At 43.8% G+C, this 23,166-nt stretch overlaps 1 protein-coding gene across 1 annotated transcript in view; it reads left to right on the top strand.

The window, feature by feature from the left end:
• The window catches only part of LOC148525140 (integrin alpha-M-like), a 130,014-nt gene extending 107,116 nt beyond the window's left edge, over positions 1 to 22,898 (top strand). The window contains exons 23-26 of the mRNA XM_088471174.1: positions 4,089 to 4,202; positions 4,385 to 4,477; positions 12,674 to 12,784; positions 21,676 to 22,898. Of these exons, the coding sequence (XP_088327300.1) occupies positions 4,089 to 4,202; positions 4,385 to 4,477; positions 12,674 to 12,784; positions 21,676 to 21,783 (426 nt within the window). The 3' untranslated portion in view covers positions 21,784 to 22,898. The remainder of the gene's footprint in view (positions 1 to 4,088; positions 4,203 to 4,384; positions 4,478 to 12,673; positions 12,785 to 21,675) is intronic.
• Positions 22,899 to 23,166: the final 268 nt, after the last annotated feature.

Here is a 23,166-nt window from a genome sequence, read left to right as displayed (position 1 = left end):
TGCAGCACACAGCCAGCTCCTATAGGCTGCAGCACACAGCCAGCTCCTATAGGCTGCAGTGCTCATAACCAGCTCCTATTGGCTGCAGTGCTCATAACCAGCTCCTATTGGCTGCAGTGCGCACGACCAGCTCCTATTGGCTGCAGCACACAGCCAGCTGGTAGAAGCGGGTCCTGCAGGATGCTAATTTTGGAAAGCTGAGTGAGCTATCACCTTTATCCTGCATTTTTGATGGAGGGCTTACCTCAGCTTCTCACAAATAACCAGGAGGTAAACCATGGTGATACCACGGATTTCTCCTGTAGCCCCACTCTTATCGCCATCATTGTGGATCTCTGTGGGAACAGTGGCCTGAGATGATTTAACAAACCCTAACATCCCCTCCTGTAGCCTAACCCTAACATCCCCTCCTGTAGCCTAACCCTAACCATCCCCTCCTGTAGCCTTACCCTAACCATCCCCATGCTGGGCTTCTCTGCTCTCTCCTCTCTGTGACCCTTATGAGACGTATCTCTATGCTGGGTTTCTCTGCTCTCTCCTCTCTGTGACACTTATGAGACGTATCTCTATGCTGGGCTTCTCTGCTCTCTCTGTGAACCTTATGAGACGTATCTGTATGCTGGGCTTCTCTGCTCTCTCCTCTCTGTGACACTTATGAGACGTATCTCTATGCTGGGCTTCTCTGCTCTGTCCTCTCTGTGACCCTTATGAGATGTATCTCTATGCTGGGCTTCTCTGCTCTCTCCTCTCTGTGACCCTTATGAGATGTATCTCTATGCTGGGCTTCTCTGCTCTCTCCTCTCTGTGACCCTTATGAGACGTATCTGTATGCTGGGCTTCTCTGCTCTCTCCTCTCTGTGACCCTTATGAGACGTATCTCTATGCTGGGTTTCTCTGCTCTCTCCTCTCTGTGACACTTATGAGACGTATCTCTATGCTGGGTTTCTCTGCTCTCTCCTCTCTGTGACACTTATGAGACGTATCTCTATGCTGGGCTTCTCTGCTCTCTCTGTGAACCTTATGAGACGTATCTCTATGCTGGGCTTCTCTGCTCTCTCCTCTCTGTGACACTTATGAGACGTATCTCTATGCTGGGCTTCTCTGCTCTCTCCTCTCTGTGACCCTTATGAGATGTATCTCTATGCTGGGCTTCTCTGCTCTCTCCTCTCTGTGACCCTTATGAGACGTATCTGTATGCTGGGCTTCTCTGCTCTCTCCTCTCTGTGACACTTATGAGACGTATCTCTATGCTGGGCTTCTCTGCTCTCTCCTCTCTGTGACACTTATGAGACGTATCTCTATGCTGGGCTTCTCTGCTCTCTCCTCTCTGTGACACTTATGAGACGTATCTCTATGCTGGGCTTCTCTGCTCTCTCCTCTCTGTGACCCTTATGAGACGTATCTCTATGCTGGGCTTCTCTGCTCTCTCCTCTCTGTGACCCTTATGAGATGTATCTCTATGCTGGGCTTCTCTGCTCTCTCCTCTCTGTGATCCTTATGAGATGTATCCCTATGCTGGGCTTCTCTGCTCTCTCCTCTCTGTGACACTTATGAGACGTATCTCTATGCTGGGCTTCTCTGCTCTCTCCTCTCTGTGACACTTATGAGATGTATCTCTATGCTGGGCTTCTCTCCTCTCTGTGACTCTTATGAGACGTATCTCTATGCTGGGCTTCTCTGCTCTCTCCTCTCTGTGACACTTATGAGACGTATCTCTATGCTGGGCTTCTCTGCTCTCTCCTCTCTGTGACACTTATGAGATGTATCTCTATGCTGGGCTTCTCTCCTCTCTGTGACTCTTATGAGACGTATCTCTATGCTGGGCTTCTCTGCTCTCTCCTCTCTGTGACACTTATGAGACGTATCTCTATGCTGGGCTTCTCTGCTCTCTCCTCTCTGTGACCCTTATGAGATGTATCTCTATGCTGGGCTTCTCTGCTCTCTCTGTGACCCTTATGAGACGTATCTCTGTGCTGGGCTTCTCTGCTCTCTCCTCTCTGTGACCCTTATGAGATGTATCTCTATGCTGGGCTTCTCTGCTCTCTCTGTGAACCTTATGAGACGTATCTCTGTGCTGGGCTTCTCTGCTCTCTCCTCTCTGTGACCCTTATGAGACGTATCTCTATGCTGGGCTTCTCTGCTCTCTCCTCTCTGTGACACTTATGAGATGTATCTCTATGCTGGGCTTCTCTGCTTTCTCCTCTCTGTGACCCTTATGAGATGTATCTCTATGCTGGGCTTCTCTGCTCTCTCCTCTCTGTGACCCTTATGAGATGTATCTCTATGCTGGGCTTCTCTCCTCTCTGTGACCCTTATGAGACGTATCTCTATGCTGGGCTTCTCTGCTCTCTCCTTACTGTGACACTTATGAGACGTTTCTCTATGCTGGGCTTCTCTGCTCTCTCCTCTCTGTAACCCTTATGAGATGTATCTCTATGCTGGGCTTCTCTGCTCTCTCTGTGACCCTTATGAGACGTATCTCTATGCTGGGCTTCTCTGCTCTCTCTGTGACCCTTATGAGACGTATCTCTATGCTGGGCTTCTCTGCTCTCTCCTCTCTGTGACACTTATGAGACGTATCTCTATGCTGGGCTTCTCTGCTCTCTCCTCTCTGTGACACTTATGAGACGTATCTCTATGCTGGGCTTCTCTGCTCTCTCCTCTCTGTGACCCTTATGAGATGTATCTCTATGCTGGGCTTCTCTGCTCTCTCTCTGTGACCCTTATGAGATGTATCTCTATGCTGGGCTTCTCTGCTCTCTCTGTGACACTTATGAGACGTATCTCTATGCTGGGCTTCTCTGCTCTCTCTCTGTGACCCTTATGAGATGTATCTCTATGCTGGGCTTCTCTGCTCTCTCCTCTCTGTGACCCTTATGAGATGTACCTCTATGCTGGGCTTCTCTGCTCTCTCCTCTCTGTGACCCTTATGAGACGTATCTCTATGCTGGGCTTCTCTGCTCTCTCCTCTCTGTGACCCTTATGAGATGTATCTCTATGCTGGGCTTCTCTCCTCTCTGTGACCCTTATGAGACGTATCTCTATGCTGGGCTTCTCTCCTCTCTCCTCTCTGTGACCCTTATGAGATGTATCTCTATGCTGGGCTTCTCTGCTCTCTCCTCTCTGTGACACTTATGAGATGTATCTCTATGCTGGGCTTCTCTCCTCTCTGTGACTCTTATGAGACGTATCTCTATGCTGGGCTTCTCTGCTCTCTCCTCTCTGTGACACTTATGAGACGTATCTCTATGCTGGGCTTCTCTGCTCTCTCCTCTCTGTGACCCTTATGAGATGTATCTCTATGCTGGGCTTCTCTGCTCTCTCTGTGACCCTTATGAGACGTATCTCTATGCTGGGCTTCTCTGCTCTCTCCTCTCTGTGTTTCTCCATTATTGCCTCTTTATGTGGCATATGTACTATTAGATGCAGTCTGCACTCAGAAATTCCCAATCGCTGCAAATCGTGGCTATAAGGAACCTGTTTTGGCCAGAACTAGGTCACAGTCACCAGGACACGGCTCGGAGAAGAGCACCTCCCTGTGGTTAGTATGAAGTATATGCATCGCTCCAGCCATCACGGTGCTTCCTGGATCGGACATCAACATGGACCACTGCGCAAGTGGAGAATACCGGGGAGGGATCCCAAAAAGATTTTGCATCTAAAGACACCATTGGCTATCGAAGGCTAAGATCTTGAAAGCTATGCTCTCCGGAGCTTGGAACGGTTCATATTTTAGCAGCCCCCATAGAAATCTCTGCTTTTGTATTAAAAAATAGATGGTCCACAGCACATATAGGAAATACTGTCTGTGCTCTGATCCGTCCGTCCTCACATCCCAGAGATAATTCATTCTTCAGTATTTTGGGTGTATTTGCAGCAAAGTAGTATTGATAAGTATGTCTCCATGAGCCTCATATCTTATTATTACTGACCCTGCCTTTGATAAAAAGGCCTCTTTTCTCTGTACCATTGCTGAACAGTCTTTGTGCTCTGTCACTCCTATAAACTGTCTCTATAATCTCCGCATTATGCTCTGATCCCTCTCTAGTCTCTAATCCCCGTCTGTCTCTTTACATCTCATTCCTCAGAACTGTTCGGTGGGGACCTGTCTCAGAACCATCTGTAACATCAGTGATCTGGGGATACAGACATCGGTGACCTTCACAATCAGCGGATCCGTGACTAAAGCCTGGACCACACAGGTGGTAACACTGACATATAGTGTATCTATCGGTGACCTCTACATTCACCAACACATTCTACAGACACTCAGTGCTTACTAATAAATACTGTCTATCATAAGAGCTGTGTAAGAGCAAGAAATGTGCTATAGCCATGTACAGTGTTATATGCTGACATTAGGTCTTTATATCTCTGGTGTCAGACACAACAGCAGAAGATTTCCCTCCTGAGTTTGGCAGAAATTGTATATGATTCCCGCAGATTTCAGCAAAACCATCTTTTCATCAGAGCCCAGGTACAGTATCCTCCACATTCATGTGTCCATTAGTCCTTCTGTATTCCTGTCCTAGATCAGCCTGTGGGGACCCTCCTCCACCTCTGGAGGTTATCAGCTATATGTCTATAGATGCATAGCCTCCACCAGCCCTATATAAGCAGCATATACTACGTGCAGGATGAGCTGTACTATGATCTGTACTTCGATATCAACCAGATTCATATGTCCACTAGTCCTACTGTATTCCTGTCCTAGATAAGCCTGTGAGGAAACTCCTCCACCTCCCAGGCATAGTTCATCTCTGTGCTCAGGTATCAGTCATATTCATGTGTCTATTGATCCTTTTGAATTTCCATCTTAGAACAGCCTGTGGGGATCCTCCTCCACCTCTGAGCATAGTTCCCGTCTGTGCTCAGGTATCTGCCAGATCCATGTGCCCATTAGTCCTCCTGTACTCCTGTCCTAGATCAGCCTGTGGGGATCCTCCTCCACCTCTGAGCATAGTTCCCCTCTATGCTCAGGTATCAGCAAAATCCATGTGTCCATTAGTCCTTGTGTATTCCTGTCCTAGCTCAGCCTGTGGGGATCCTCCTCCACCTCCCAGGCATAGATCCCCTCTGTGCTCGGGTATCAGCCAGATCCATGTGCCCATTAGTCCTCCTGTACTCCTGTCTTAGATCAGCCTGTAGGGATCCTCTTCCACCTCCCGGGCATAGTTCCCCTCTGTGCTCCGATATCAGCCAGATCCATGTGCCCATTAGTCCTCCTGTTCTCCTGTCCTAGATCAGCCTGTGGGGATCCTCCTCCACATCTGAGCATAGTTTCCCTCTGTGCTCAGGAATCAGCCAGATTCATGTGTCCATTAGTCCTTCAGTATTCCTGTCCTAGATCAGCCTGTGGGGACCCTCCTCCATCTCCCGGACATAGTTCCCCTCAATACTTAGATATCAACCAGATCCAATGTCCATTAGTCCTTGTGTATTCCTGTCCTAGCTCAGCATGTGGGGATCCTCCTCCACCTCCCAGGCATAGTTCCCCTCTGTGCTCAGGTATCAGTCAGATTCATGTGTCCATTAGTCCTTCTGTATTCCTGTCCTAGATCAGCCTGTGGGGATCCTTCTCCACCTCCCAGGCATAGTTCCCCTCTGTACTTCGATATCAACCAGATTCATATGTCCACTAGTCCTACTGTATTCCTGTCCTAGATAAGCCTGTGAGGAAACTCCTCCACCTCCCAGGCATAGTTCATCTCTGTGCTCAGGTATCAGTCATATTCATGTGTCTATTGATCCTTTTGTATTTCCATCTTAGAACAGCCTGTGGGGATCCTCCTCCACCTCTGAGCATAGTTCCCGTCTGTGCTCAGGTATCAGCCAGATCCATGTGCCCATTAGTCCTCCTGTACTCCTGTCCTAGATCAGCCTGTGGGGATCCTCCTCCACCTCTGAGCATAGTTCCCGTCTGTGCTCAGGTATCAGCCAGATCCATGTGTCCATTAGTCTTCCTGTACTCCTGTCCTAGATCAGCCTGTAGGGATCCTCCTCCACCTCCCGGGCATAGTTCCCCTCTGTGCTCGGAATCAGCCAGATTCATGTGTCCATTAGACCTTCTGTATTCCTGTCCTAGCTCAGCCTGTGGGTATCCTCCTCCACCTCCCAGACATAGTTACTCTCTGTGCTCAGATATCAGCCAGATTTGAGATGTTGGACAGTGGCCTCAGCTTACTCAGGCTGGCTGGTTTGTGTGGTGAGGAATCTGTGTTCATGGACACAGGTCCTGGCCTTGCCATTCCCGGAAAATGGGAGCGACATGCACACACTTCCGGGAACGCAGGCAGTCTCCACCCCATAAATGCCTCTACCTGTCAATCAGGTGATGTAGGTCCAGAGAGAGAGCACCACTGAAGGAAAAGTGAGAATTTCCTCTGTAAGAGTGGTTCCCAGGGCTTGCTCGGAATAAGAGGCATAGCAAGGTGGAGGAGATGTGGCCAGAGGAGAGACCTGATCCTCCCTTTCTCTTCTGACTGACACTGTTGAGTCACCCCTGCCAATGGAAGAAGCTGGTGCCCTGAGGACCGAGCTACTCAAGCTGGAGCTGTCAAGCTGAATTGTACTCACATACAGGAGCCTATTTATCATGCAAAACTTGCAGCATAGCTACAAATATTAAGTATCCCCAAATGTATGAAGTAGGTGGGTCGACGGTAGTAATCTCTATCTGCCAGAGTCCCTCTATTTCAGACAGCAGCTGCAGCCCACATAGGTTTTTATGGGGTTGCGTAGCTGTCATAAATACCAAGCACTGGAATGCAATGAATTCTGGAGCTTGGCCCCAGCAGCTAACGTCATCTAAAGATGGTGTCAGGTGCTGCAGCCTATGGTCTGCATTCCGCACAAATTGCTGGGAGAGAGTGAAGTGAAATGCTCACATTAGTCCCTGTTTTTTATATTACAGTTGTTCAATAAATACGGTAACAAGACCTCTCATTGCATAAAGGTATTCAACCTATACATATACGTTTAATCAATAGTATGGACTTGGTACAGATAAGTGTCCCCTACTTGTCTAAGTATTTGCTCCAATGGTACACCAAGGCAGCTATCCTGGCATAGAATAAATCAGTGTTGAGCACTTGAAGCCAGGACATGATGTAATGCTGACCCTTCACCGTCGGTTGCGATTCACCTTCTACCCAGGTGCTTGGCCGGTCAAATTGCTGCTCACCTTGAACATCTGTCCTGCCATTATCAAAGGCAGCGCACCAAACTCAAAACTATTTCCCTGAAAAGACGTTATCATCGTACACCTCGACAAGTAGGCTATGAATTTCAGCTTCTGATGTGCCCTTTAGACACAGGAATCTAATCACACTACGCACCTCAATGTATGACCATGTTTCCGCCAGCCCCACCATCCTACAGCAGAATGGGATTGAAATGCCCGCGGCATCCCAACAGCGTCAGACCGACAGTAGGAAATCCCGACAGCGGCAGGTAAGTCACCTAACCCTCCCTTAGGGGTGCCTACCCTAAGGCCCCCCCCCCCAGGGATGGCTAAACCTAACTCCCCCTCCCCTGCACCCTAAACCTAACCCTCCCGGGGGGTGCCTAACCCTAACCTCCCCCCAGCGATGCCTAACCCTAACCCCCCCCTTTGCCTAACCCTCCCCGGGGGGTGCCTACGCCCCCCCCCACCGCGGCTAAGTACTAGGGACGGCCGGACTCTCCTCGATCGGTCCGGCATCCTTCGGCAATCCATCATTGGGATGAAGATAGGCATCAAAATATAGACCCCTATCTTCTGTCCCTTGCCGGTCTTCTGGTGTCAGGATATAGACCGGCAGCATTTAGTCCGCCGGTTAATTAACTACATCCCCTTACAGCTGATGTTGGGACAGTGTGACTGATATGAGGCGCAGTTTAATGGCCGTGAGGGGAAGCAGCGGTCTATCTGCTCTGGCCTTGAGGGAAATTAGTATGAAATAGAAAACATTACACATATGAGAGGTCTCGTTACCTTACTAAGTGAACCACCCTCGTACATTCTAGTGAATGTTAATTTCTTATCGTCAAGATTACTGGCTATAAGAAATTATTATAATTGGGTCTAAAACCAGAGAATTAATACATATGTTCCACAGAACGGGGAGCACACAGAGGTGGCCTTTAGGGAACCTACCTTCCAGTCCATGATATGAATTACTAAAGCAAGATTGCCCTATTGGAGTAATAGAATATACTGTCCTTCTCTATCATCAGTTGCAAACATCCAGAGCTTACTTAAAGCCACAGTTACAACCCTGCAGAGATCATCTGTTCCATTTCTAGCCCTGTAGATATGTTCTAAAGTGACAGTCGCAGCCAGTGGGATTATCTAGTTTATTTAAGACCTTTTAGGAGTTTGGAGACTATTAATTCCCCTCACATCAGTGCTAGAAACCCTGGAAGGACTAGCCCAAAAAACAATTTTAAGCTCCATTCAATCTTCTACCAACTTTGCATAAATTCCACAGAGGAGAGAAAAGGAATTTATTAATTGTACAAATTTGTTCCATATGTGGAGAATCATATGTAGTAGGGAATAAGTTGTAATCCCGGAGGAGGAACTCTCTCTTTAAAGTTATTTGGAGGAGCTACAGTTCCACAAGATCCTCGTGTCCTAGTCTCAAATTGCTAATTTCTTCAGAGTTGAAGCCAATTTTCGGAATTGGAGAATTCCCTTAGTTAAGCTATAACCAGTAGAAATATCAAACCCGGGAATACCCCGATCTATGTGCACCAACTAATACTGGCCAGAGGAATTCTCTTTATATGCACTAAGATGGTATATTATAGCTGACCATCTAATCAGTTGTTTAGTATTTGAAATAGGATGTATTTATCATTAATATTCAATATCAAAATGCTCTAACTTAAATAAGGGGTGTTCTTATAGAGAGTATTTGCACGTTATTATACAAAGTTCTCAAATTAGCATAAAATACTGTAGATGATGCTTCTTTAATGACACAAATTCTTCATTAAAGTCCCGCTGATTCCTGGTACAGTATAAGTTATCCCAATTACCCTTCCTGTGTGACAGAATATTTCAGTGCTCCTCGATTGAGGTGTGGATGTTCTAGTTTGGGGTAGTTGCCTGTGTGAGAATAAAGTTTGCATATTGGTTACACGTGTGTCAATCCTTGTGTCTGGGAACCTGACCTCTCTGCCCAGGTGTAAAGATAAGAAAAGGTAAATATATATTATAATAACATTTGTACAGTGGAGATAACAAAATACATACAGTGATCAGCAAACGTATAGAAGCCGGAAACATCTAAAGACAAAAAAAATTAGTAACGGGCAATAGGTTAGGTGCGGCATATAACCATCCATACGGCACCATGTAATATAGGTGCACAATTGGTTGAAAAAGTGTGTTAATCTTTAGTGCCATAATGATACATTATCTCATAATTTTTTTCCAAAGAGTAATACAAAATATCGTTCTCTATATCTATTAAAATCAACAGCAGCAGATATCTCTGGCATTACTATACACTGGTATGCATGTGATAGGGGGGGAGCATTACTATACACTGGTATGCATGTGATAGGGGGGGAGCATTACTATACACTGGTATGCATGTAATAGGGGGGGAGCATTACTATACAATGGTATGCATGTAATAGGGGGTGGAGCATTACTATGCACTGGTATGCATGTGAGAGGGGGGGAGCATTACTATACACTGGTATGCATGTGATAGGGGGGAGCATTACTATACACTGGTATGCATGTGATAGGGGGGGAGCATTACTATACACTGGTATGCATGTGATAGGGGGGGAGCATTACTATACACTGGTAGGCATGTAATAGGGGTGGAGCATTACTATACACTGGTAGGCATGTAATAGGGGTGGAGCATTACTATACACTGGTATGCATGTAATAGGGGGTGGAGCATTACTATGCACTGGTATGCATGTGATAGGGGGGGAGCATTACTATACACTGGTATGCATGTGATAGGGGGGGAGCATTACTATACACTGGTATGCATGTGATAGGGGGGGAGCATTACTATACACTGGTATGCATGTGATAGGGGGTGGAGCATTACTATACACTGTTATGCATGTGATAGGGGGGGAGCATTACTATACACTGGTATGCATGTGATAGGGGGGGAGCATTACTATACACTGGTATGCATGTGATAGGGGGGGAGCATTACTATACACTGGTATGCATGTGATAGGGGGAGAGCATTACTATACACTGGTATGCATGTGATAGGTGGTGGAGCATTACTATACACTGGTATACATGTAATAGGGGGTGGAGCATTACTTTACACTGGTATGCATGTAATAGGGGGTGGAGCATTACTTTACACTGGTATGCATGTAATAGGGGGTGGAGCATTACTATACACTGGTATGCATGTGATAGGGGGGGAGCATTACTATACACTGGTATGCATGTAATAGGGGGTGGAGCATTACTATACACTGGTATGCATGTAATAGGGGGTGGAGCATTACTATACACTGGTATGCATGTAATAGAGGGTGGAGCATTACTATACACTGGTATGCATGTGATAGGTTGTGGAGCATTACTATACACTGGTATGCATGTAATAGGGTGTGGAGCATTACTATACACTGGTATGCATGTAATAGGGGGTGGAGCATTACTATACACTGGTATGCATGTAATAGAGGGTGGAGCATTACTATACACTGGTATGCATGTACTAGGGGGTGGAGCATTACTATACACTGGTATGCATGTAATAGGGGTGGAGCATTACTATACACCGGTATGCATGTGATAGGGGGGAGCATTACTATACACCATTATGCATGTGATAGGGGGGGAGCATTACTATACACCGGTATGCATGTGATAGGGGGGGAGCATTACTATACACTGGTATGCATGTGATAGGGGGTGGAGCATTACTATACACTGGTATGCATGTGATTGGGGGTGGAGCATTACTATACACTGGTATGCATGTGATTGGGGGTGGAGCATTACTATACACTAGTATGCATGTGGTTGGGGATGGAGCATTACTATACACTGGTATGCATGTAATAGGGGGTGGAGCATTACTATACACTGGTATGCATGTAATAGGGGGTGGAGCGTTACTATACACTGGTATGCATGTGATAGGGGGTGGAGTGTTACTATACACTAGTATGCATGTGATAGGGGTGGAGCGTTACTATACACTGGTATGCATGTACTAGGGGGTGGAGCGTTACTATACACTGGTATGCATGTGATAGGGGGTGGAGCGTTACTATACACTGGTATGCATGTAATAGGGGATGGAGCATTACTATACACTAGTATGCATGTGGTTGGGGATGGAGCATTACTATACACTGGTATGCATGTGATAGGGGGGGAGCATTACTATACACCGGTATGCATGTGATAGGGGGGGAGCATTACTATACACTGGTATGCATGTGATAGGGGGGGAGCATTACTATACACCGGTATGCATGTGATAGGGGGGGAGCATTACTATACACTGGTATGCATGTGATAGGGGGTGGAGCATTACTATACACTGGTATGCATGTGATTGGGGGTGGAGCATTACTATACACTGGTATGCATGTGATTGGGGGTGGAGCATTACTATACACTGGTATGCATGTGGTTGGGGATGGAGCATTACTATACACTGGTATGCATGTAATAGGGGGTGGAGCATTACTATACACTGGTATGCATGTAATAGGGGGTGGAGCGTTACTATACACTGGTATGCATGTGATAGGGGGTGGAGTGTTACTATACACCAGTATGCATGTGATAGGGGTGGAGCGTTACTATACACTGGTATGCATGTACTAGGGGGTGGAGCATTACTATACACTGGTATGCATGTGATAGGGGGGTGGAGCGTTACTATACACTGGTATGCATGTAATAGGGGATGGAGCATTACTATACACTAGTATGCATGTGGTTGGGGATGGAGCATTACTATACACTGGTATGCATGCGATAGGGGGTGGAGCGTTACTATACACTGGTATGCATGTAATAGGGGTGGAGCGTTACTATACACCGATATGCATGTGATAGGGGGTGGAGCGTTACTATACACTGGTATGCATGTGATAGGGTAAGGAGCATTATTATACACTGGTATGCATGTGATTGGGGTTGGAGCGTTACTATACACTGGTATGCATGTGATAGGGGGGGAGCATTACTATACACGGGTATGCATGTGATAGGGGGGGAGCATTACTATACACTGGTATGCATGTGATAGGGGGTGGAGCGTTACTATACACTGGTATGCATGTGATATGGGGGGAGCATTACTATACACTGGTATGCATGTGATAGGGGGTGGAGCAGTACTATACACCGATATGCATGTGATAGGGGGTGGAGCATTACTATACACCGATATGCATGTGATAGGGGGTGGAGCATTACTATACACCGATATGCATGTGATAGGGGGTGGAGCGTTACTATACACTGGTATGCATGTGATTGGGGTGGAGTTTATTACAAAGTATATGCGATACCTGATACAACAAATCCTTGGAATGGTGATGGCCTCTTCTCCTATGGGTATCCAGTATGTGTCATCCATGTCTGTGTCCGGCGTCCTGTCCTTTCTCGCCCTAATACACAGTCTATAATCCATCCCTCTATTTTCTCCTGTGTTATCTCTTCCAGGCTCAGACAGTGCTGGAGGTTTACACCGCGTATAATTACTTCCCTATAATAATCGGCAGCAGTGTCGGGGGTCTGGTGCTATTGGCGCTGATAGCCGCCGGCCTATATAAGGTGAGTGTTGTTTCTTACACCAGCTGCTCTAGCTATAATACACAGCTCAGTTATAAAGAGAATAAAATCCAATGCTTGCTGTCCCTTTATAATGTTACTATGACTTTTTATGACTTTGATGTGCTGTATAGATGACTTAATAATAATAATAATAATTATTATTATTATTATTATTATACAAATAATAAAAACTAATGTGGTTATGTGGTTAGAATGAACTTAGGGCCTGATTCAGAGGCGCTCGTAAAAAGCGAGCGCTCACTCTGAATCAGGGCGGCCGTTTTTTGTTTTTTTTTACCTAGCCACTTGCTAAGCTGTGGGTGACCACCAACAGCTTTTGCAAGTGGCCAGGTGATGGACGCGACCATCGTGACCATCGTGCTTGCGACAAGACCCTTGTGGTAGGGTCTCGTTCCCGCGAGCCCCAGTGAGCTTCCTGCTCTAATAGAGTAATGTCAGTAGGGCCGCCCACAAATGGCAGGCGTTCCTTCAGTAACGCCTCATTTTGTCCAGCCACCCCCCCTCCCCGCCTACAAAACGGGACGAGCTGTCGATCAACATCGACAGCCGCCCCGTTTGTAGCGAGCCCCGGAGCGAGTGATTTTCTCACTCACTCCGGGGCTTGCGCGTGCGCAATGCCCCACCATCAACCCGCTTGCGAGCCTGTCTGAATCAGTCACTTAGTAACTTGGTGAATGCGCTGAGGAAAAGTCTTTGCTCTCTGTGTCATGTACTCACACTTGTGCTACTAGGAGTGGATTCCACGGACGCAGGAACCCGGGAAAGTCAGTGACTTGACAAGGAAGAGAATTGTTTTGGTGCAGTGTAAAATTCCCAGTACACGGAATAACTGATTATTATATTAGTACCGCCTGTGCCTGTGCCTGTGCTTGGCGTGCTCACAGCTTTGTACTAATGATGTCACTCGGGAATGGACCAGGTAGAGTTAGGGGGCGTGTCCATGTATTGCCAGCCGGGTATAGAGCTGGATACAGACATGTATGTGCTAGTCAGGAGGCGTTTCCTCTTCATAAGCCCAACCCCTGGTGATGACAACAATGGGCAGCTGCTCTGATTGGCTGATTGCATCTAGACCGCTCCCCCTGACAGTACTGTATATAAATCAGTCTGGCTGCTATGTTATATGCAGGCCATCTATTCGCATTACCTCTTTGAGACTGATTTTGCCGCCATGGCAATTAGGAATATTCCCTTTTATTTTAAAAGTATTTTTGTATTAAATTTGTACTTTTATTTTTTTTATTTGTGTCTGTATTTAATTGTATTATACATGGTAATTGTGACACTAACATTTATTAATAACATAATAATACCTTATCTATATGACACTTCATCACAGTATTATATTGTGTACAAATTGGGTAATGTGACTTTAGAATTTACTACTGACCCTGTCACCCACTTCTCCTGGCGTAACCCTGACAAACATACTGTAGCGCGGTATTAGAGCTGGGCGCTGCCTGAGCTACGTATTACACCACAGACAAACGTCCTGTGCTTCTTTTATAACAAATGCGTTTAATTCTATATAAGCCCCAGATTCCTGCATTCAGGTAACTGTTCAGCCATCTGTGTGTTTAGTTGTTGCTTTATTTAGACAAATGTCCACAGTGTCACGATACACTCTGAGAGCAGCCATTTTGGTGACATCACTGCGGCAAGAGGGGAATTTATAGGCTGAATCTCTGTAACATGGGTTCCTGTCACAAAATGGTCGCCTGTTTATATGACAGGTCCATCCGAGAAACGCAAATGTCTTTCGGAAACGAGGACAATAGCAACTACTTTCATGCTGTATATTGTTGGAGTTGTCATATATTTAGCATTAGTTTGTGTATATATGGGAATCTATGTGTTATTACTGCCTGGTCTCATTTCATGGCATTTACCTTTATACAGATTGATGTCTCCTGTCTGTCTGTGCTACTGTACATTGTGTCTCTCCCTATACAGATTGATGTCTCTGTTCTGTCTGTGTTACTGTACATTGTTTCTCTCTATATACAGATTGATGTCTCTGTTCTGTCTGTGTTACTGTACATTGTTTCTCTCCCAATACAGATTGATGTCTCTGTACTGTCTGTTACTGTACATTGTTTCTCTCCCTATACAGATTGATGTCTCTGTGCTGACTCTGTTACTGTACATTGTTTCTCTCCCTATACAGATTGATGTCTCTGTTCTGTCTGTGTTACTGTACATTGTTTCTCTCCCTATACAGATTGATGTCTCTGTTCTGTCTGTGTTACTGTACATTGTTTCTCTCCCTATACAGATTGATGTCTCTGTTCTGTCTGTGTTACTGTACATTGTTTCTCTCCCTATACAGATTGATGTCTGTTCTGTCTGTGTTACTGTACATTGTTTCTCTCCCTATACAGATTGATGTCTCTGTTCTGTCTGTGTTACTGTACATTGTTTCTCTCCCTATACAGATTGATGTCTCTGTTCTGTCTGTGTTACTGTACATTTTCTCTCCCTATACAGATTGATGTCTCTGTTCTGTCTGTGTTACTGTACATTGTGTCTCTCCCTATACAGATTGATGTATCTGTTCTGTCTGTGTTACTGTACATTGTTTCTCTCCCTATACAGATTGAGGTTTCTGTTCTGTCTGTGTTACTGTACATTGTTTCTCTCCCCATACAGATTGATGTCTCTGTTCTGTCTGTGTTACTGTACATTGTTTCTCTCCCCATACAGATTGATGTCTCTGTACTGTCTGTGTTACTGTACATTGTTTCTCTCCCTATACAGATTGATGTCTCTGTACTGTCTGTATTACTGTACATTATTTCTCTCCCTATACAGATTGATGTCTCTGTACTGTACATTGTTTCTCTCTATATACAGATTGATGTCTCTGTTCTGTCTGTGTTACTGTACATTGTTTCTCTCCCTATACAGATTGATGTCTCTGTACTGTCTGTGTTACTGTACATTGTTTCTCTCCCTATATAGCAGATTGATGTATCTGTTCTGTCTGTGTTACTGTACATTGTTCCTCTCCCTATACAGATTGATGTCTCCTGTCTGTCTGTGCTACTGTACATTGTGTCTCTCCCTATACAAATTGATGTCTGTTATGTCTGTGTTACTGTACATTATTTCTCTCCCTATACAGATTGATGTCTCTGTACTGTACATTGTTTCTCTCTATATACAGATTGATGTCTCTGTTCTGTCTGTGTTACTGTACATTGTTTCTCTCCCTATACAGATTGATGTCTCTGTACTGTCTGTGTTACTGTACATTGTTTCTCTCCCTATATAGCAGATTGATGTATCTGTTCTGTCTGTGTTACTGTACATTGTTCCTCTCCCTATACAGATTGATGTCTCCTGTCTGTCTGTGCTACTGTACATTGTGTCTCTCCCTATACAAATTGATGTCTGTTATGTCTGTGTTACTGTACATTATTTCTCTCCCTATACAGATTGATGTCTCTGTACTGTACATTGTTTCTCTCTATATACAGATTGATGTCTCTGTACTTTCTGTGTTACTGTACATTGTTTCTCTCACTATACAGATTGATGTCTCTGTTCTGTCTGTGTTACTGTACATTGTTTCTCTCCCTATACAGATTGATGTCTGTGTTACTGTACATTGTTTCTCTCCCTATACAGATTGATGTCTCTGTGCTGTCTGTGTTACTGTACATTGTTTCTCTCCCTATACAGATTGATGTATCTGTACTGTCTGTGTTACTGTACATTGTGTCTCTCCCTATACAGATTGATGTCTGTTATGTCTGTGTTACTGTACATTGTTTCTCTCCCTATACAGCTTGATGTCTCTGTTCTGTCTGTTACTGTACATTGTTTCTCTCCCTATACAGATTGATGTCTGTTATGTCTGTTACTGTACATTGTTTCTTTCCCTATACAGATTGATGTCTCTGTTCTGTCTGTGTTACTGTACATTGTTTCTCTCCCTATACAGATTGATGTCTGTTATGTCTGTGTTACTGTACATTGTTTCTCTCCCTATACAGATTGATGTCTCTGTTCTGTCTGTGTTACTGTACATTGTTTCTCTCCCTATACAGATTGATGTCTGTTATGTCTGTGTTACTGTACATTGTGTCTCTCCCTATACAGATTGATGTCTCTGTACTGTCTGTGTTACTGTACATTGTTTCTCTCCCTATACAGATTGATGTCTCTGTTCTGTCTGTGTTACTGTACATTGTTTCTCTCCCTATACAGATTGAGGTCTCTGTACTGTCTGTATTACTGTACATTGTTTCTCTCCCTATACAGATTGAGGTCTCTGTACTGTCTGTATTACTGTACATTGTGTCTCTCCCTATACAGATTGATGTCTCTGTACTTTCTGTGTTACTGTACATTGTGTCTCTCCCTATACAGATTGATGTCTCTGTACTGTCTGTGTTACTGTACATTGTGTCTCTCCCTATACAGATTGAGGTCTCTGTACTGTCTGTATTACTGTACATTGTGTCTCTCCCTATACAGATTGATGTCTCTGTACTGTCTGTGTTACTGTACATTGTGTCTCTCCCTATACAGATTGATGTCTCTGTACTGTCTGTGTTACTGTACATTATGTCTCTCCCTATACAGATTGAGGTCTCTGTACTGTCTGTATTACTGTACATTGTGTCTCTCCCTATACAGATTGATGTCTCTGTACTGTCTGTGTTACTGTACATTGTGTCTCTCCCTATACAGATTGATGTCTCTGTACTGTCTGTGTTACTGTACATTGTGTCTCTCCCTATACAGATTGATGTCTCTGTACTGTCTGTGTTACTGTACATTGTTTCTCTCCCTATACAGATTGAGGTCTCTGTACTGTCTGTATTACTGTACATTGTGTCTCTCCCTATACAGATTGATGTCTCTGTTCTGTCTGTGTTACTGTACATTGTTTCTCTCCCTATACAGATTGATGTCTGTTATGTCTGTGCTACTGTACATTGTTTCTCTCCCTATACAGATTGATGTCTGTACTGTCTGTGTTACTGTACATTGTGTCTCTCCCTATACAGATTGATGTCTGTGTTACTGTACATTGTTTCTCTCCCTATACAGATTGAGGTCTCTGTACTGTCTGTATTACTGTACATTGTGTCTCTCCCTATACAGATTGATGTCTCTGTACTGTCTGTGTTACTGTACATTATTTCTCTCCCTATACAGATTGATGTCTCTGTACTGTCTGTGTTACTGTACATTGTGTCTCTCCCTATACAGATTGATGTCTCTGTTCTGTCTGTGTTACTGTACATTGTTTCTCTCCCTATACAGATTGATGTCTGTTATGTCTGTGCTACTGTACATTGTTTCTCTCCCTATACAGATTGATGTCTCTGTACTGTCTGTGTTACTGTACATTGTTTCTCTCCCTATACAGATTGATGTCTCTGTTCTGTCTGTGTTACTGTACATTGTTTCTCTCCCTATACAGATTGATGTCTCTGTACTGTCTGTGTTACTGTACATTGTTTCTCTCCCTATACAGATTGATGTCTCTGTACTGTCTGTGTTACTGTACATTGTGTCTCTCCCTATACAGATTGATATATCTGTACTGTCTGTGTTACTGTACATTGTTTCTCTCCCTATACAGATTGATGTCTCTGTACTGTATGTGTTACTGTACATTTTCTCTCCCTATACAGATTGATGTCTCTGTGCTGTCTGTGTTACTGTACATTGTTTCTCTCCCTATACAGATTGATGTCTCTGTACTGTCTGTGTTACTGTATATTGTGTCTCTCCCTATACAGATTGATGTCTCTGTACTGTCTGTGTTACTGTACATTGTTTCTCTCCATATACAGATTGATGTCTCTGTACTCTCTGTGTTACTTTACATTGTTTCTCTCCCAATACAGATTGATGTACATTGGGCTTGATTCAGAGCCGCTCGTAAGCGGCCGCTCATTCATTCTGACTGATGTTTGCTCATCTGCGCATGCGTACGGATTGTAATACGCATGCGCGAATCAGTCAGTGCGGCCGAAAATCGTTTGTTCGCTATATAGCGAATGCCTGCTATTTTGAGTGACAGGAGGAGGCGTTTGTGGGTGGTAACAGGGGAAGGTGCTTGAAAACGGGGAGTGGAATTAGAATGCAGGCGTGCTTAAAGGTCAAAACGGGCATTTTAAGGGAGTGCATAATTAATACAGCAGCGTCATTGACCACGTCACTTATTTTTTTTTTACTCAGAACTGCTCGCAAAATAGCAGTTGAAAAAACCAACCACAAGAATAGAGAGCAGTTCATACGCTGTTCGATGTATTCGATGAATCAAATAAATAGCGGACATGACGTATGGTGCGAGCGGCAAGGGGGCGTATTTTTGAAAATTACAACCGCAAGTTTTGCTCGCTCGTTCAGACTTAGAGGCGTGAACAGACCGCAATGAGCGAACGGTTCATTTGAATAGCCACCCCTTGTTTTAGAACTAACGACCGCAAATAGCGAGCAGCTCTGAATGAGGGCCATTGTTTCTCTCACTGTACAGATTGATGTCTCTGTACTTTCTGTGTTACTGTACATTGTGTCTCTCCCTATACAGATTGATGTATCTGTGCTGTCTGTGTTACTGTACATTGTGTCTCTCCCTATACAGATTGCTGTCTCTGTGCTGTCTGTGTTACTGTACATTGTTTCTCTCCCTATACAGATTGATGTCTGTGTTACTGTACATTGTTTCTCTCCCTATACAGTTTGATGTCTCTGTGCTGTCTGTGTTACTGTACATTGTTCCTCTCCCTATACAGTTTGATGTCTCTGTGCTGTCTGTGTTACTGTACATTGTTTCTCTCCCTATATAGCAGATTGATGTCTCCTGTCTGTCTGTGCTACTGTACATTGTGTCTCTCCCTATACAGATTGATGTCTGTTATGTCTGTGTTACTGTACATTATTTCTCTCCCTATACAGATTGATGTCTCTGTACTGTACATTGTTTCTCTCTATATACAGATTGATGTCTCTGTTCTGTCTGTGTTACTGTACATTGTTTCTCTCCCTATACAGATTGATGTCTCTGTGCTGACTCTGTTACTGTACATTGTTTCTCTCCCTATACAGATTGATGTCTGTTATGTCTGTGTTACTGTACATTGTTTCTCTCCCTATACAGCTTGATGTCTCTGTTCTGTCTGTGTTACTGTACATTGTTTCTCTCCCTATACAGATTGATGTCTGTTCTGTCTGTGTTACTGTACATTTTCTCTCCCTATACAGATTGATGTCTCTGTTCTGTCTGTGTTACTGTACATTGTGTCTCTCCCTATACAGATTGATGTCTCTGTTCTGTCTGTGTTACTGTACATTGTTTCTCTCCCTATACAGATTGAGGTTTCTGTTCTGTCTGTGTTACTGTACATTGTTTCTCTCCCTATACAGATTGATGTCTCTGTTCTGTCTGTGTTACTGTACATTGTTTCTCTCCCCATACAGATTGATGTCTCTGTACTGTCTGTGTTACTGTACATTGTTTCTCTCCCTATACAGATTGATGTCTCTGTACTGTCTGTGTTACTGTACATTGTTTCTCTCCCTATATAGCAGATTGATGTATCTGTTCTGTCTGTGTTACTGTACATTGTTCCTCTCCCTATACAGATTGATGTCTCCTGTCTGTCTGTGCTACTGTACATTGTGTCTCTCCCTATACAAATTGATGTCTGTTATGTCTGTGTTACTGTACATTATTTCTCTCCCTATACAGATTGATGTCTCTGTACTGTACATTGTTTCTCTCTATATACAGATTGATGTCTCTGTTCTGTCTGTGTTACTGTACATTGTTTCTCTCCCTATACAGATTGATGTCTCTGTACTGTCTGTGTTACTGTACATTGTTTCTCTCCCTATATAGCAGATTGATGTCTCTGTTCTGTCTGTGTTACTGTACATTGTTTCTCTCCCTATACAGACTGATGTCTCTGTACTTTCTGTGTTACTGTACATTGTTTCTCTCACTATACAGATTGATGTCTCTGTTCTGTCTGTGTTACTGTACATTGTTTCTCTCCCTATACAGATTGATGTCTGTGTTACTGTACATTGTTTCTCTCCCTATACAGATTGATGTCTCTGTGCTGTCTGTGTTACTGTACATTGTTTCTCTCCCTATACAGATTGATGTATCTGTACTGTCTGTGTTACTGTACATTGTGTCTCTCCCTATACAGATTGATGTCTGTTATGTCTGTTACTGTACATTGTTTCTCTCCCTATACAGATTGATGTCTGTTATGTCTGTTACTGTACATTGTTTCTCTCCCTATACAGATTGATGTCTCTGTTCTGTCTGTGTTACTGTACATTGTTTCTCTCCCTATACAGATTGATGTCTGTTATGTCTGTGTTACTGTACATTGTTTCTCTCCCTATACAGATTGATGTCTCTGTTCTGTCTGTGTTACTGTACATTGTTTCTCTCCCTATACAGATTGATGTCTGTTATGTCTGTGTTACTGTACATTGTGTCTCTCCCTATACAGATTGATGTCTCTGTACTGTCTGTGTTACTGTACATTGTTTCTCTCCCTATACAGATTGATCTCTCTGTTCTGTCTGTGTTACTGTACATTGTTTCTCTCCCTATACAGATTGAGGTCTCTGTACTGTCTGTATTACTGTACATTGTTTCTCTCCCTATACAGATTGATGTCTCTGTACTGTCTGTGTTACTGTACATTGTTTCTCTCCCTATACAGATTGATGTCTCTGTACTGTCTGTGTTACTGTACATTGTTTCTCTCCCTATACAGATTGATGTCTCTGTACTGTCTGTGTTACTGTACATTGTTTCTCTCCCTATACAGATTGATGTCTCTGTACTGTCTGTGTTACTGTACATTGTTTCTCTCCCTATACAGCTTGGATTCTTCAAGCGTCAGTACAAAGAGATGCTGGAGAATCCTGGAGAGGGGAGCGCAGGAAATGAGGCGGCTCAAGAACCACAAAGCAATGGATCCCCGGAGTGAGCAGGACCAGGCTGTATTATACAGTTGCTAATGTAGTTATATTTGGACAAGTGATAATATTTCTGTAATGTTCATAAAACATGTCAAGTACTGTACATACATACAAACACACACATACATACACAAACATACATACCTACACACAAACTGTACACACATACATACACAAACATACATACCTACACACAAACTGTACACACATACATACACAAACTGTACATACATACAAACACACACATACATATACATATATACACACACATATGCACACATACTTACTGTACATACACATACATACATACACTTTGACATCTACCTGATAGAGTTTCTTCTCCAATTTGTCGTCTTTAATTAATTGTATAATCCTCTGGCTAAGATGGAAAGATGGAGAATCACTGTATACATTCTGGCACTGAGACATCCTGACATAACACAACTTTACTATTCCATGGGGTGTGACTTATATGGGATGATTCAATTAGAGGTGACTGGGGCAAAGTTCCTTTGCAACAGCAGGAAGACGCTGGGAAATTCTCTTCATCTTCGCCCCATCTTTACCCCCATCTCTCTCCAGAGTAGCAGATTTTTGTATTCCTGCCAATGAGGCTACAAACAAAAATCCAAGAGACCCTGGCTACCCTAAGTGCAGCATATGTACGCACTTACCTGCACTGCGAGCGCACTCACACCTACAGTAATTGAATCTACTTCATAGTTGGATAATTGTACATTTGCTTTCAAGTAGTATTTGGCACAGCTGGACCTAGTATTTTCAGATGTATGTATCTAACAAATGGGGTCCCTTACACTTCAGGTTGCATCAGAGTCTTTCACATGCAGGTACAGGAAAGGGGAATGCAAATGTGAGTATAGCAGACCCACTGTATGCTTCTTGTAGAGATTATGAGTATATTGGGGCATATTGTCTATGTTCGCATATTGTTAAGATGTGAAGCTGGCACCGAACACAGCAGGAGCAAGCACTAAGCAACCTGGTCAACAGGTGTGACTGCACTATAAGCAGAGATAAAATAAATTATTCTGTAAGTTTTTTCCTTTTTAATTGAAATTGAAACATATTTGTCTGTAACCCTTTTCAATATATGATTTCTGTAACTAAGCATTGTACTCCTTTTGTAAATAAAGTATTCCTTTATTCGTCTATTATTCCTTTATTTGTCTATTTCATATTTGCTCCAGAAGCTAGACTATGAGGAAGCTATTAGATCATTCAGGTTGTGTAATAACTATTATTTATTGCTAGAAGCGGGTGAGATCAAAATAACTGTGTTGTACTTTGTCACTGAGGTTGCACAATTTGGGGACCTGTGACTCCTGGTAATTACCATGGGTGGTGGCAGACAAGAAGTGTATGAATAGAAT

The sequence above is a fragment of the Taudactylus pleione genome, unplaced genomic scaffold (genome assembly GCF_031769625.1).
Source record: "Taudactylus pleione unplaced genomic scaffold, aTauple2 ptg000112l, whole genome shotgun sequence".
Classification (NCBI taxonomy): domain Eukaryota; kingdom Metazoa; phylum Chordata; class Amphibia; order Anura; family Myobatrachidae; genus Taudactylus; species Taudactylus pleione.
Note: the sequence above shows the minus strand (reverse complement) of the source record. Positions and strands in the feature narration are given on the sequence as shown.